General features: G+C 40.5%; 1 protein-coding gene across 1 annotated transcript in view; it reads right to left on the minus strand.

Moving 5' to 3' along the window:
* SPICE1 (spindle and centriole associated protein 1) overlaps positions 1-16317 on the minus strand; it is a 60672-nt gene that overhangs the window by 1115 nt on the left and 43240 nt on the right. Inside the window, exons 12-18 of the mRNA XM_052640468.1 lie at positions 16090-16221; positions 11596-11740; positions 10234-10458; positions 7496-7986; positions 4537-4720; positions 1958-2060; positions 1099-1186 (exon numbers count right to left, since the gene is read on the minus strand). Of these exons, the coding sequence (XP_052496428.1) occupies positions 1099-1186; positions 1958-2060; positions 4537-4720; positions 7496-7986; positions 10234-10458; positions 11596-11740; positions 16090-16221 (1368 nt within the window). The remainder of the gene's footprint in view (positions 1-1098; positions 1187-1957; positions 2061-4536; positions 4721-7495; positions 7987-10233; positions 10459-11595; positions 11741-16089; positions 16222-16317) is intronic.

The raw sequence follows: 16317 nt of genomic DNA on the forward strand, positions 1-16317 counted from the left end.
TTCTGTAACAGAGACACTCCCAAATATTCCCTGGTCAGCAAATCTCCTTATTGATTTGGGAGGCCTATTTTTTTAAAAAAGGATCAATCCAATATTTTATGCAAGTCATACATACAGCTTTTTAAAATAACAAAAAGTTATCTGATCTTGGTAAATTAAATCTGTTACTGAATTCCAGAAATTAAGGGCATATTATATAAAATAGTTTACATTAAAGCTCTTTTTAGGATGTAAGAAACAGCAAAGAACAGACAAATCTTCCAGTGCTAGGCAACGGGCTATGCGAATCTATCAATTAATTTGGACTATAAACACTCAACACTTACTGAAGCACTCACTATTTGGTCTAATTACCGAAGCTAGTAATAAGAAGAGCAAAGAGGATTCTCCCCCATCAAACAGTTGTTAGCTCACATTTGCAAACGTAATGTTTATGATTTTATAGTTATCCTCACAATTTGCTATGACCAAACAAAGGAAAGTTATTAATATATTTTGCTGTATTACCAGCACAGAAACATTCTTCTTGCAAAAAATAGGGATACATTGTAAGAAAAGCTTAATTTCTATATATTTCTGTAACAAATCAGAACACATAAAAATATGTAAGACATTTATTAACTGTTTGTGCTGGAACTCTCTAAATGTGGCATGAAACCTCTCTGTGGCACACTCAGATATGCACACTGGGGCAGAGTGACAAGGAGAGTGACCGGTCCCAGGGCTCCAGCTATCCCAAGGCCTACAGAGCCACAGCAAGGACTGAGGAAACCAGCACCTCATAAACCCACAACCCACCCAAGACACCCCTGTGTGTCTTGCCACACTATTTAGAATGCTCTGCAGGAAACAATTATGTCCATCTTTGTTGAAATCTTACTGAATTGTATTCTATTCCTTAGTTACCCTAGAAAACAAAAGAAGTGCATGCTTGTTTTTTCTAATGAAGGTGAATTAGTATTTCTTTTCTTCTGAGCATTTTACATTATCTTTAAGATAACAGAAATAATAATTAAACATGACCATTGTGAAATCAACCACCTTCCACTCTTGCCCTACTAACCTCCACACACATTTCAGTTACACTTTATCATATACCTTTGCTCTTGGATTAAGAGGTGTCAAGCGCCCACTTCCTGAAGTGGCATTTAAAGGAGAACAAGAATTACTAGCAGCCCCTGAAGATCTATTTAAGAGGGGGAAAAAAAAAGTGAGATAGTAATCTGTCATTATTAACCTTTAAAAATGATATAAGACACAATTCTCAATATTGCCAAGAGCTTGAAATGGAATGGCTGACTTAAATCCAAATGAGGTAAATTATTTGTAACATATTTTCACCAACCTAAGCCTTGTTTTAATTAGCAGATTTTCTTTTTTGGAGTGTTTTTAGGTTTACAGAAAGTCTGAGTGGAGTGTATAAAGACCATTACAGTACCATACAGGTACGCTTTTAACATTGAAAGAGGAAGTACAGATGTGGAGGGGTGGGGGAGAAGGCCGCAGTCATGGAGAGTAAGGAGACTTGGAGCAGTATAGTGGCAGCAGGTAGAGCGGACAGAGAGAGCCAGGTACATCCCCATTCACCAACCACATGTCCCATCTAGGCAAACCACCCGATTAGCTGTAGGAGCTTTGGTTTCACTCACTGGAAAGAAGAAAATACTACTGCTCAATTTATCCACACTGTCACGTATCACCTCCAGATTTTGTAACCCATAAAGTGCTCCACCTATGTGCCATTATCCCATTTTTGTTTTCAATAACCAACCCAATGCTTTTCCACTTAAGGAAGGATTTTTCCCTACTCTTCTTCTTCTTCCCTCCAAATTCTCCTCCCCAATCACTTGATTTTCTCTACATGAGTAAATCTGTCTGAATCTAAGTCAGACACTATGCACTTCCTTTTTACACAAAAAGCATAAAACACAAACCGTGCTTTTGATTTTAACCCTACCTTCTCGAATTTAGCCCACTAGTAGGAGAGACAGTACTACATTTTGAGCTTTCTGGGGCTTCTGCTCCTGGAATAGACACCTCAATTGTCCTCTTTCCGCCTTCTATAATATAAAAATAAATATTAGTTACATTACCTTTCATTACAATGAAAATTAAAATTTAACTTGATTTTTGTCTTACTGCAAATTTTACATTATAAATTTGAGGGTTCTGTCTATATTTTTATTATAATGGCCCACAAATACACTTCAAGGTTTTTTAAAAAACAAACTGTGAGACAAAAAAATTGTAGTTACTAGTGTCAATTCAGGAGCATGCCAGTTCTTAGAGAAACAAAATTTTCAGACAAGTGGTATCATGTCAGATCCTCAAGCGAAAAACAGAAATTAAGAACTATCCTAAAGAACAGGAGATCCTGGTTACAGTGGCTTATCTAAAGTTTTCCGAAAAAGAAAATGTCTGGAGTTATGCAGTAAAACTAAACCTTCTAAATCTATTACATTACTGCCATTACTGAAGACATTAAATTTGGAGGCGAGAGTTGGCTGAAGAGTTCATGTGGTCAACAGCAACTATAATTATGTACATTTTCAATATTTCAGAAGTAGATAATCAGTCAACAAATATTTACTAAGTATCTACTCATGAAAGGCTCAGCCAATGCTCCTGTGAATCACTGCTTAAAACTAGTGCTTTCTGGGCTTTAAGGGGTAATGACATTCTTTCAGTTTTATAACATATTCCTTGGTTACCCTAGAAAACAAAAGAGGTTCTGCATGGCAAATGATTTATTTTTATCTTTATCATTATAGTCCACAGAGGTTCCTGTGAAACCAAGAATTTCACTTAAGAACACCTTAGACAAATAAGCACTGGAATGGAAAGAACAAGGTCGCAAATCTACCTATTTGCTTTAGAACTTCAGGCAAATCGTTCAACCTCTTTGTGTCTCAACTTACTTATTTATCAAAGAGTTATATCAGCTTTGTCTGCTCTGAGCGGTGTCAAAAACCATTTAGTTTTTGGCTCATTTAAGCCAACAAAAATGAAAGTATTACCCTCAAAGAACTACTGAAATAGATGTCTCATTTTATCACAAGATTATTCTTAAGAGTGATCTGCTTTGTTTTTCTTCACTATACTTGGCATTAACTGACAGTGTCTCATATATTTATTTATTTGTATTGTCTGCTCCCCAACTGGAACCCTGGTGTAGTCAAGCAGGGCAGGAACACGTCCTGTTCGATGCAGTATCCCCAGTGCCCAGAACATGGTGGCACATAGTTGGTATTCATAGATGTTGAGCGATTTCACTTATTTATTCTAGTCAGAAGTTGCCTCTAGATTTTCTGACTATGAAGAACAGTAGACAAGGCTGTAATGTGAAAGGAGCCTAGAATAAACAAAGAGGAAGGGCCTTAGGGAAATGCAGTATCCACCACTTTCTAGTACTTTCCAAATCACTCTGTTTGCTGGGTCTGTTAAGTGTCAAAAAGGAAATAACTCTGAGAGTAAAAGTCTTATTGGTAGATCCTTTAAAGGCAACCTACTTCAACCAGCCACTGCTGCTGCTGCTGCTAAGTCGCTTCAGTCGTTTCCAACTCTGTGTAACCCCACAGACAGCAGCCCACCAGGCTCCCCCATCCCTGGGATTCTCCCCGCAAGGACACTGGAGTGGGTTGCCATTTCCTTCTCCAATGCATGAAAGTGAAAAGTGAAAGTGAAGTCACTCAGTCGTATCCGATTCTTCGCGACCCCATGGACTGCAGCCCACCAGGCTCCTCCGTCCACGGGATTTTCCAGGCAAGAGTACTGGAGTGGGGTGCCATTGCCCTCTCTGTCAACCAGCCACAGGACGTAGGAATCTCTAAAACAGCATTGCTTGAACACCTCAGGGAGCACAACACTTACTGATACAGAGCTTTGTCTTTTCCTGACAGTTAGAACCTTCTCTGTATACCAGGCCCAATTAGTCTCTCTGGAATCTTTATGCAGCTCTACCCCTTAAGGGTCTTAGTAATTCAATTATTGGTTAAAGAGCAACTTGAGGTCTACTTTGTTTCATCAGTACCTTTTAGAATGTGACTAATGACAACTAATTTTTCAGTTATATTTCTATTGTTTAGAATTCCTTCTAGCATTCCACATTCCCTAAACATAACAATGAATAGAAAGTTTAACTTACAAACGAATATATTTTAAAGGCTTTCACAGAATAATAATGTGTAATTTTCATGAAATTCTAAATGATCACTTTGATGCTCATGTTTATAATTAGCTGCAGCATATGCCATAAATGAATCAGGTACTGTAATCAATCCCATTTACATGTAGGGCAACTTAGGAACTCAGACACCAAAGATGAACTGCAGGCACCATGGACAGCTTTCCAGAAGCTAGAGTGGAGACTGGCCTTCTGGTCCCATTTCTGTCACTGAGTTCTGTTTCTTTCTATATACAATTGAAGCCACTGAAATATATGGGCTTGAGACTTCTTTTAGCTAAATATATACTCATAGTCAAGAAAGTGAAAGTTTCCACGCATCTAAGCTTCTAAATTATGAATTTGTGACTAACCAGCCCATGCTCTGAGAGGTGACTGCACAGGTGATACTGGTGGAGAGGAAGGATTCAAGCCAATCAGCTTCTGCTGCTCTATTAACTGCAAGAGTTTTCCACGAGCCTCCATACTCTGTCGATTCAATTCTGCAATCCGTTCCTCCATGCTACTTGGTGTCAGAGGTTGCACTGCTGGAAAAGTCTTTAAAAACAAAAAAAGACACAGACTCCATGTTAAAAATAATCCAAACAATTCTCACTTTTTGTAAAAATAAACTTTTCCTTTAAGAGCCAGCAAATTAGTATTCATAGTCCTTGCTTGGAGAAGGCAATGGCAATCCACTTCAGTACTCTTGCCTGGAAAATCCCATGGGTGGAGACGCCTGGTGGGCTGCCGTCTATGGGGTCGCACAGAGTCGGACACGACTGAAGCGACTTAGCAGCAGCAGCAGCAGTCCTTGCTACAAGCAAACTTGAATAATGGGCAAACAGTAACAGAATTTACAGATCTCTTAATTTAAAAATAAAGGCTAAAGTGGAGGGATACTTATCCTTCTAATATCAGTACCACGTAAGCCTTCTAGTCCCTCTGTCCATGAGACTGACTGTGGGACAAAGCAAAGCTTTCCTGCATTTCTTAGTGTTCGTTGAGCTGCACAAAGACCACTTAAGTGCAGATACTACTCCTAGTGACTGGCTTCTAAGTAATCCCTATTTAAAGACAGGTCTGGGGTTTGAATCACAATATACACAAGAGGTTCTGCTGTAGTTGAAACAGATGATTCTATAATTATAATCTTCATGAACCACGAGCTATTTGGCAAAGATTTCTAGGACTCGAATCACACCTTCTGACCACATGTCAGCAGCCCTCCCAGGCTGCTTTTGGCCTATAATACCTGATTTCAGAAGGTTGGTGACTGTAAAAGAATATGGGAGGTAAGGGTAAGAAAGAGCCACTCAAGAAATATCACGAAAGTTTGGTGTGAAAATTCCTAAAAGAAATGTATATGTCACGCTTAAGTATTTCATTTAGCTAAATATGTCCCTTTGAGAGAAAAAAAAATTCCTAATAGAAGTCACTAATTTGCAGTTTACACTCATTAGTTTAAAAAGAGACAGTAAAATAGTATTAATTAAAAATCACTCAGTAATTCTGATTATATCAAAAAGAGTAGTGAGCACAATAAAAACCAGATTGTCCTCTCTTGCCTGATTGTTACCCCAGTGGGAAAAGGGGGTAAGCTCAGTTTTTAATTCTGTGGTCTTTTTAAAACCAAGAGTTGCCTGCTTCAAATAATCTTCAAAACTCTGCAAACACAGAAATGTTTCCATTGACTAGAACTGAGACGGTGCGTATCGATGGCCGCGGCCCACTCCTGATCTCCTTCTCGGCTTCTTTGGCCAGTCCCTTCTGATGGCTGTTTCTGCGACTCAATACTCACACTCCCCCTGAGCCAGTGCTGACAGAGACGGCCCTCCCCCACTCTCTCCCAACCTTCTTCACAGAGATCCTCAGTCCACTGCTGCTAAAGCCCTTATGGAATCCATAGCCATCACCATGGATCCCCTAATCCGCGAAGCCGGCCAGCTCCTTCCCACGGCCTTGTCCCCATCGGAACACTCAGAGGCGCCACCCTGGCTTCGTGGCAGGCTAAAAAGAAGTCTCTCCCGTCACTGGGATCAGCATGAAGGCATGTTTCACAATTGGAACTTAAGAGTCCTTTTGCTTCCCATAAACAAGGCAATGAAGGTTTACACTGCCAGGTCAGCCCACAGTGTACTTAACTTACAAAATTCCAGCACAATAGTATGTAGACTTTTTTTTTTTTGCCTTTAAAAAAAAATCTTACTTTTTATTGAGGGATAATTGCTTTACAGACTTTTGCTGTTTTCTGTCAAGCCTCAACATGAATCAGCCATAGGTATACATATACCCCCTCCCTTCTGAAACTCCCTCCCGTCTCCCTCTCCATCCCACCCTTCTAGGTTGATACAGAGCCCCTGTTTGAGTTTCCTGAGCCACACAGCAGATTCCTAGTGGCTGTCTGTTTTACATATGGTAATGTAAATTTCCATGTTACTCTTTCCACACATCTCACCCTCTCCTCCCCTCTCCCCATGTCCATAAGTCTATTCTCTGTCTGTTTCTTCACTGTTGCCCTATAAATAAATTCTTCAGTACCATTTTTCTAGATTCCGTATAGCCGTCTCTAGGGTCACACAGAGTCGGATACAACTGAAGCGACTTAGCAGCAGAAGCAGCAGCAGCATGATATTCATCTCTCTCTTTCTGACTCACTTCACTCTGTACAATAGGTTCTAGATTCATCCACCTCCTTAGAACCGACTCAAATGTGTTCAGTGTGTAGACTTTTGCTCCTCAAAATGTAATCCTCAGACCAATATCATTTGAAATTTATTAGGAACGCACAGGTTCTACTTCAGACCCACTCAATCAGAGACTGCATGTTAGCAAGATCCCCAGATAATTCATATACATTAAAGTCTGACTTCAGTAATTCTTTAAAACATCATTTCCATTGGAGAATGCATTGTGTCCTAAGAAATTAACTACTCATGAGTTGAGGGCCAACTACATGCAGCTGTCTTTTATGAGCCCCTTTGAGAGTAAAAATGATTTCAATTAAAATGTAGTTGTATGGCAAACATTCAAAACATATTTATTCTACATTCTATATTAAAAATGTCATTCCTAGCTTAATTTTAGCTTTTCCACCCATTTTACTTTTGTCCTATGTTTCTCATTCATTTCCCCATTTAAATTTTATGTTGTCCTCTTCTAATGTGTGTGTGACATAAACTGATAAATAATCTCTACTTATTCTGTGATGAGGACATGACAAAGCATAAGCCCTCTAGCACCAGCCTCAAAGATATCCAGGGTCACTTCTAGATGCTCCAGTAATAAACTTAAATTCCCGTACATCTGGATCAATCCTTAATTGGTACTCACAGCCATCGTGTCGCTGGCATGACTTGTCTCCTGTCTGTTAAACTCCCGAAGTCCGTCCCCTTGTTCTCCCCCTGGACCAATAATATTATTCAGATGTGCCCTGATAGCTGAATTCTGCAAGGTCAACTCCGCAATTCGTGCCATGATGTCCTTTCTCTGTATTAACGTCTCATTTGTTCTAAGCTGCTGCCCGTCTCCCAGCACCAGGGGTTCTTCTGAGAGTGTGGGGTTTCTCGATTGCTGCATGCTTGACCGGGAACTGCAGAGAGGCTGTGAGAGGCTAACAAAAGGAGCCTGGGTTTTGCTCTGCAAGTCTTCTCCCATATGAGAGGCCCTCCACCTCTGAGTGAAGAGGTGACTCTCATCATTTGAGTTCTGAATGTCTGTGCCAACAGGTAAGGTCTTCTTTTCCCAATTTTGTTCCTTTTCAATTATTTCCACAGTCGGAGGAATTCGTGGAGCAGGACGAGTTTGAACAGTCCTCCTCAATACTGTAGATATAGTTAGAACATAATAAACATGTACTGTTGAACCACAGTTGGCACTATGGTCATATCATGAGCACCCTCCCACCCCACACTTAATAGTTAGCATTTGAGAAGCATTTCAAAGGAAGGATTTGGTTTCTGAATGCCTCAATTATTTTAACAGGGAATATACCAGCAATACTATTCCTAATAATCAAGTACAGAGTCTTTTATAATCCTTAGAGCTTTATCAGCAATCTTGTGAAAAACCATCTACCTAGTTCACATTTTAACACATATATTAATTCACATCTGGGAATCCTGGGGGGAGTATAGACACATAATGTAAACTAAAGATGGATGCGGAAGTATCTCTGAAGAAGTAAAGTTTTTATTTACGTTTTTGCTTTGTGTTTTGGGAGGCTTTTTGGCCACTCTACATGTGGATGTTAGTACCCCAATCAGGGATCGAACCTGCAGCCCTGGCATTGGGAGCACAGAGTTGTAACCCTGGACCGCCAGGGAAGGCCCAAGAAGTGACACTTAAATGATTACATATGTGGCAGAGAGCGGAGCAAAGAACATTGCAACCAGAGATAACAACATATGTGAAGGCCCCAAAATAGGAAAGAGCAAAGAAAGGAGGCCAGTCTGGCCGTAGCATACCAAGAAGGGAACATCGGGGAATACAGTATATAAGACTAGAAAGCATACAGGGGCCATTTCTCACAGAGCTTTTAAAGCCATGTTAGAAATTTTATAATTTAATCCAAGAGCAATGAAATCTGGAGAAGGTTTGTCCACAACTCAATTTACATAATTTATATTTACTAAATGCTGTAGAAATTAGAAGGTCCAGGAAGAGAAGTAGGGAGACCAGCAAGCAACTGTAGTGGTCAAGAAGAAAGATGATGGTAGCTTTGACTAAGGTATGTTGGCTATGAAGAAGGAGAGAAGTAGACACATTCGAGAAATGTCTTGGCAACTGAACTACAAGTGATGCACTGAAAGCAAGCAGTGAGGGAAAATGCAGAGTATGACAGCATGGACAAGTGAATGGATGGTGATGCTGTTTAGTGAGATGGAGCCCATCAGGAGAATGGATTTAGGGGAAGGAGGATTATCAAGAATTATTTTGAACATGCTAAGCTTAAGGTGTCTACATATCCATCCAAGGAGATGAAACATAGGTCAGAAACTCAAGAGATCATCTAGGCAAAGATCTAAAACTGGAGGTCCCTGGCACATAGAAGGCATTGGAAGCCACAAGAAAAGTGAGATTATTTAGACAGAAAGAATAGTAAGAGAAACCAGTATCATGACATAAAGAACTTAACATTTAGAGTCAGGTAAAAGCTTTATTTGCTTGGGCTCCAAAATCACTGCAAACAGTGACTGCAGCCATGAAATTAAAAGATAGCTCCTTGGAAGAAAAGCTATGACAAACTTAGACAGCATATTGAAAAGCAGAGACATCATTGGGCCAACAAAGGTCCATAGTCAAAGCTATGGTTTTTCCGGTAGTCATGTACAAACGTGAGAGCTGGACCCTAAAGAAGACTGAGCACTGAAGAAATGAGGCTTTCAAACTGAGGCACGGGAGAAGACCCTTGAGAGCTCCCTGGAGAGGAAGGAAATCAGTCAGTCCTAAACGAAATCAGTCAGTCCTACACGAAATCAATCCTGAATATTCATTGGAAGGAATGATGCTGAAACTCGAATACTTTGGCCACCTGATGCAAAGAGCCAACTCATTAGAAAAGACCCTGATGCTGGGAAGACTGAAGGCAGAAGAAGGGGACAACAGCAGACAAGATGATTAAACGGCATCACTGACTCAATGGACATGAGTTTGAGCAAGCTCTGGGAGATGGTGAAGGACAGGGAGGCCTGGCGTGCTGCAGTCCATGGGGTCACAAAGAGTCGGACGCGACTGAGCAACTGAACAATACCCCTGGACCATCCAGACAAATGGGGTACCCCCTTACTCTGCATTTCACTGCTGAGGACCTGGTCCTTTGATCTGAGTTTAACTGACATTTACAATGCCTGATGGAACAGATACATAATGAAATTCACTGTCACATTTCACCATAGGTATAATGCACATGATATAAACCACTCTGAAAAACTCTCCTTCAGCTAAAAGGTTATATACGGTCATCAGTATCTTTTCAAATTCTGTTTATGAAGGAACAATGAACATACTGTATGACATATACGAAGCAAAGAAAAACAACTGCCATATAACTTTAGAAGAAGCCTGCTTACCGTCCTGCAAAGGAGAGAATTCTGAGTTGCTCTTCTGCCTGGGTGGTGTTAACAACACTGCTGGCTCAAATATATGTCCTGGAAGATTGCTGGCCAGGTTCCCACTTTCTGGAGGGTTTGGCACCTGAGACAGTTTGACAGGCAAATCTTCCTGTGGGAACTCAACCACGTCTTCCCCTCTGAACATCAATGGCACGGATACATGAGCATTTACGGCTGGGTCCTCTGAAGATGAGAGGCTATTAGTACTCAAAGGAATTATGAGCACACTTCAGGCATTTAGACTTAGGTGCATTTCCACAGAGGGCAAAATCACGTGGCCTCTGGAGCCCTCATTTTCTAGTCCTTACCCTCACTGAGCAGTCACTCACAGGCCAAGCTCCTGTGGTGCCAGCACTGGGAGGAAGTGGCTATTTTGGAGAAAAGCACTCCCCTTGAAGATCTGCCCTTGCCATTGAGTTTACCTCTTGCAAGTTAAATTTTAGAGTCAGCCACTTCTAAGAAAACACTCCTAAATACATAAAACTCTTTCTATACAGAGACATGCATCAAAGTAAAAAACAAGAAATGCTCAGTGTCCTATTTAGCCTACAGCAGAAGGGCTTCCCTGGTGGCTCAGACGGTAAAGCGTCTGCCTGCAATGCGGGAGACCCAGGTTCAATTCCTGGGTCAGGAAGATCCCCTGGAGAAGGAAATGGCAATCCACTCCAGCACTGCTGCCTGGAAAATCCCATGGATGGAGGAGCCTGATAGGCTAGAGTCTATGGGGTCGCAAAGAGTCGGACACGACTGAGCGACTTCAATACAATACAAGACAATACGATGATGGCACACGAGGTGAACAAAGGCTTTGAAAGCATCACCATGAATGAACTAAGGTCATGAATTTCTGAAATTCAGTACTTTTTTCTTCTCAAGACCATCTCTTCCCCTCCCAAACCGGGGGTACTCTAATTAAATGTGCTGGCACTAAATTCCCACATGTCTAGGAAGCTAGTTGTGCTACTTTCTATTTGTGTGACTTTATTAAGTTATCAACCCTCTCTCCAAGCCTTAGTTTTCTCATCTGAAAAATGGGGATAACAATGACACCTGCCTCATAAGACTGAGTGAAAAATTCTTTTGAAAATTAAATGAGAGCTATACTATGAGAATTAAATGAGATAATACATGAAAAACACTGTAAAAGAACCTGGCATAGAGCACGTATCCAATAAACTTAAGCTGGAATAATTATGGCAAATGTAACGATGATGATGCTATCTATCCGTGAACAGACAATAGTTACATGTAGATTTACAGTTTTGTTTTCTCTGAAAGTATTTTAATGCCCATCTGGAATAGTACGATTATTCTTCTCACCTGGATTATCCATATTTCTCTGACTTGCGGCTCCGCTTTCTACGGCCTGACTTTCTTTGTTGCTTATCACAGGGCAGTTTTTAACGGTATGTGTGAGTGATATAAGCTGCTCATCTGTTGTGATCATGTACTGCTGAAGTCTCGCCTAAGGAAAAATGAACAAAATAATATCACTGGCTTATCAGACAGCAAATCACCTAGGCGTGTCTATCTACATCATTGTTTTAAATGCTCTAGGAATTTCAGACTTTTATTCATATACTAAAACCATGCATTAATGAAAATATATAATTATAAACATTTTTGTAAATTTCTTATTAGAAGAACAGTTAAATAAATCATGGAATATTATTAGTTAATAAATACACTGCTACAATAGTAAGAATGAAGCTTTTCATAGGGCTTTCAATTTATAAAATCTCTTTTATAATAGATTTTATACCTATTGACTGATGATGATACCTACTGACTCTTAAGCTACCTCAAAAGACCAAAGAGGAAACGCAACAGGATATTATTCAGGTATTTAAACTGATAAACATAAGCATTATAAAAATGTATGGTAATGTATATAAAATAGTGTTGGTGTTGCTGCTGCTGCTGCTGCTAAGTCGCTTCAGTCGTGTCCAACTCTGTGCGACCCCATAGATGGCAGCCCACCAGGCTCCTCCGTCCCTGGGATTCTCCAGGCAAGAACACTGGAGTGGGTTGCCATTTCCTTCTCCAATGCATGAAAGTGAAGTCGCTCAGTCAGGTCCGACTCTTAGCGACCCCATGGACTGCAGCCTACCAGGCTCCTCCATCCATGGGATTTGCCAGGCAAGAGTACTGGAGTGGGGTGCCATTGCCTTCTCCGATAAAATATGTATATATGTATTATATATTACAGTTGACACTTGAACTAGACAGGGTTCCAGGGGCATCAACACTCTGTGCAGGGAAAATTCATGTGTAACTACCACTGGCCCTCCATATTCAAGGTTCTGCATCCATAGATTCAACCAGCCACAGACTGTAGTACTGTAGTACACACATATTGAAAAAAACTTCACATATAAGTGAACCAGCACAGTTCAAACAGGTGCAGTTCAAGGATCAACTGTATATATACAAAGAGACATACATAGCTCCAACATGAACAGACATTTGCTAAATGTCAGGTGTGGTCAGAAGTCAGAAACATTATTAACAGGACTGTTGAATGATATATAGTAAACATTTTTATATCTGTCCAAATTTTTCCCAAAACCCACATCACATATCCAATAGCTCACTCAACATCTCCATGAGGAACTCACATAGGCTTCTCAAACTTAAAATACAAAAAACCAAACTCCTCCTAAACATTCCCACCTCATCAATAACAACTCCATTCTTCTAACTGCTCAGACAAAAACTCTGACTCTTCTTTCACATCTTCTCCTTCACTCCATATCCTGTCAATCAGCAAATCCTACTGGCTGACTTCAAAATATATTCAAAATATATTCAAAATTTGGTTACTTTTCACAACCTATCCCACTTACAACCTCAACCAAGCTGCCGTGTCTCACCTGAATTATTCTGGACTCCTGTCTGTAATATTCTGCTTCTGTGTTTGGCCACCTACAGTCTAGTGCTACACTGCTCCCAACCTGCACCCTGGAGCACCAGTACGGACTCACAGGGGCATCACAGGACATTTTTAAATTCTCAAGGAAACTGCTGATGCTCAATATCTGCCAGGTACTGGTGACCTACTAGCTTGAAGTGTTCACAGATTCAACATTAGATCAAGATACACTCCTTTTGATGATACCATATCTTCCTAAGGCTGAGTTTTCAGTAGCTGCTATGCTAAAAAAGCAACACTGCATAAACATAATTATGAAACAGGAAATAAGAGTGATGGTGTTCAATATGATTCCAGGCTATGAGAAGCTGTACAATGCCCAATAGGTATACATGTTCCGTTAGTAAATAACTGTGGTTATTTAATCATGAATAAAAAAATAAAAGACTTTTTCCATCAGTTTTCATGTATTTTTTTATTCACACAGCATCTAAGTTGTTGATGCACAAATACTTACTGAGTTGTTTGACACTAACTACTTAATATATGGAGCTGCTGGGTATTTCTTTGGCCTAGAGGTGTCCTGAGACACTAACGTCACCATAAACAGACACAGGGCGGTGATCTCTGATCTAATTTCAAAACAGCTGCCCAGAGTGATTCTCTTACAACTGAGTTAGATCACATCTCTGCCCAAATCCCTTTTGTGGTTTCCTATTTCATTCAGAACAGAAGTCCAAGCCCTCACCCAGCCTGCAGGGCCCTGTGATCTGACTTCCCTGCTCCTGTCTCCTCCTGTGCTCCCTCTCCCACCTCCCACTCCGGTCACCCTAGTCTCCTCGGTGGCTTCTGAGCTCAACAGCCACGCTCCCACCTCAGGACCTCAGCCCTCACTGCTCCTGTGCATGAGTGCTCTTCGCTCAGCTACTGGCAGCCTCGCTCCCTCATCTCCTCAGACAGACGTGTCCCGTCCCATTTATACTCTCCCATCCCATACACTTCCCATCCCTCTTACTAGCTTTGTTTTTCTTTATAATACATAATAACCATCTAACTAACAATATACTCCACTTTTTAGGGGGCAAAGTTTATTTAGAATGTAAGTTCCTTGAGGACCAAGATGTTTTGGTCATTCACTACTCTATTTCCTGCACCTAGAACAGTGCCAGATACACAGTAAGTGCTCAATAAAGATTTGCTGAACATACTAGTACATTTTAAAAGTGCCCATCTTCCTAAGACAATGGAAAACATATGCTCACACAACCGGGGCTTCTTCCTAGGTGTCACTAGTGGGAAAGAACCCACCTGCCAATGCAGGAGACGTAAGAGACCTGGGTTTGATGCCTGGGTCGGGAAGATCCCCTGGAGTGCATGGCAACCCACTTCACTATTCTTGCCTGGAGAATCCCATAGGCAGAGGAGCCTGGTGGGCTACAGTCCACAGGATCGCAAAGAGTTGGACACGACTGAAGAGACTTAGCATGCAGGCACATTCACACAAATACTTGTACATGAACGTCCACAGCAGCATTATTCATTCATCAGACTCAAAAGGTGGAAACAACTCAAAAGTCCTTCAGCTAATGAATGGATAATCGAAGTGTGGTAGAGCCCAGACTAGAATATTATTGAGCAAGAAAGAGGAATGCAGTACTGACACACAGGACAACACGATGAACCCTGAAAACATGATGTGCTGTGAATGAAGCCAGACACCAAAGACCACATATTGCATGATTCCCCTTAGAAAAAATGTTCAGATTAGGCAAATCTATAAAAACATGCAGCAGATTTGCGGTTTCCAGGGGCTGAAGAGAGTAGAGGGAGTGATAACGTGTGTGGAATTTCTCTCTGGGGTGATGAAAATACTCTGGAGTTAGATAATGGTACTAGCACAGAAAAAACCACCAAATTGCACACTACGAAAAGGTGTGTTAAATGGTATGTGAACTCTATCTAGAGTCTGTCATATAGACTGAAGTAAGTCAGAAAAAGAAAAACAAATATATTAATGCATATATATGGAATCTAGAAAAATTGAACTGAAAAATATGTTTGCAGGGCAGGAATAGAGACACAGACGTAGAGAATGGACTGTGGACACAGGAGGGGAAGGAGAGGGTGGGATGAACTGAGAAAGTAGCAGTGACATATATACACTACCACGCATAAAACAGCGAGCTAGTGGGAAGCGTGTATGGCACAGGGAGCTCAGCTCGGTGCTCTGTGATGACCTAGAGGTGTGGGATGGTGGGGGTGCGAAGGAGGCTCAAGAGAGAGGGAATGTATGCACACATACAGCTGATTCTTGCTGTACAGGAGACACTAACACAACACTGTAAAACAATTATACTTCAGTTTTAAAGAGACTGGATGTGAACTATATATCAATAAAAATTGCATGTCTTATATCTAATGTCCATTGACACAAACAACTTGTCTACTACTGATTTCCTAGTCTCTTGTGGCTGATAAATAAAAGTATCAGTAATTATAACCACTGTTTGACAAAAAGATGAATAAAGATATTGGAGATACTATAAACAACTTTAAATGGCATATATTGTAGGAGGGTTCCTCACAGGGTATCCTCTGTTATTTAAAAATGAAAAGCAGCTGTCATAACACTCATTTCACATATTGGATAAACCACTATAATATGAGTAGTTATCATTTAAACGTAGATTCTGTCTTTCTCAGTAAATATAAGTTTCTTAAAGACAGGATATTTCTTCTACACTATTTATAATTCAAGTTTCTACTATAGTACCTCCAATATAATAAATAGTCTTGAAAAGTTACTGTTGAGGATACTAAAGAAGTAATAAATAATCACACCAGCACAACTAAATCAAAGGCAACTAGAAGAGAATCTCATACATCTGTAAAGATGTTTTATATGACTAAACACAGAAAAGTTTGGGATCTCATCTAAATACCTGGGTAGCAGTATTTTCTTCTCTAAGGAAAAGAACTTCAGCTGTCAGCGCATCAATGAGCTCTCGATGATCACCTAATGCTTGTTCCAGTCGCTGCCTTGTCTCTACTTCTTTACGCAGTTGGAGCTCACTCTACCAAAAAAAAAAATCAAATAAACTCCCCTCCATAGCATCACATGTTGCAAACCAGAAGTTTCTAATCAAAGCTATCAAAGAAGAGAATACTTA

Source organism: Budorcas taxicolor, chromosome 1 (assembly GCF_023091745.1).
Source record: "Budorcas taxicolor isolate Tak-1 chromosome 1, Takin1.1, whole genome shotgun sequence".
Lineage (NCBI taxonomy): Eukaryota > Metazoa > Chordata > Mammalia > Artiodactyla > Bovidae > Budorcas > Budorcas taxicolor.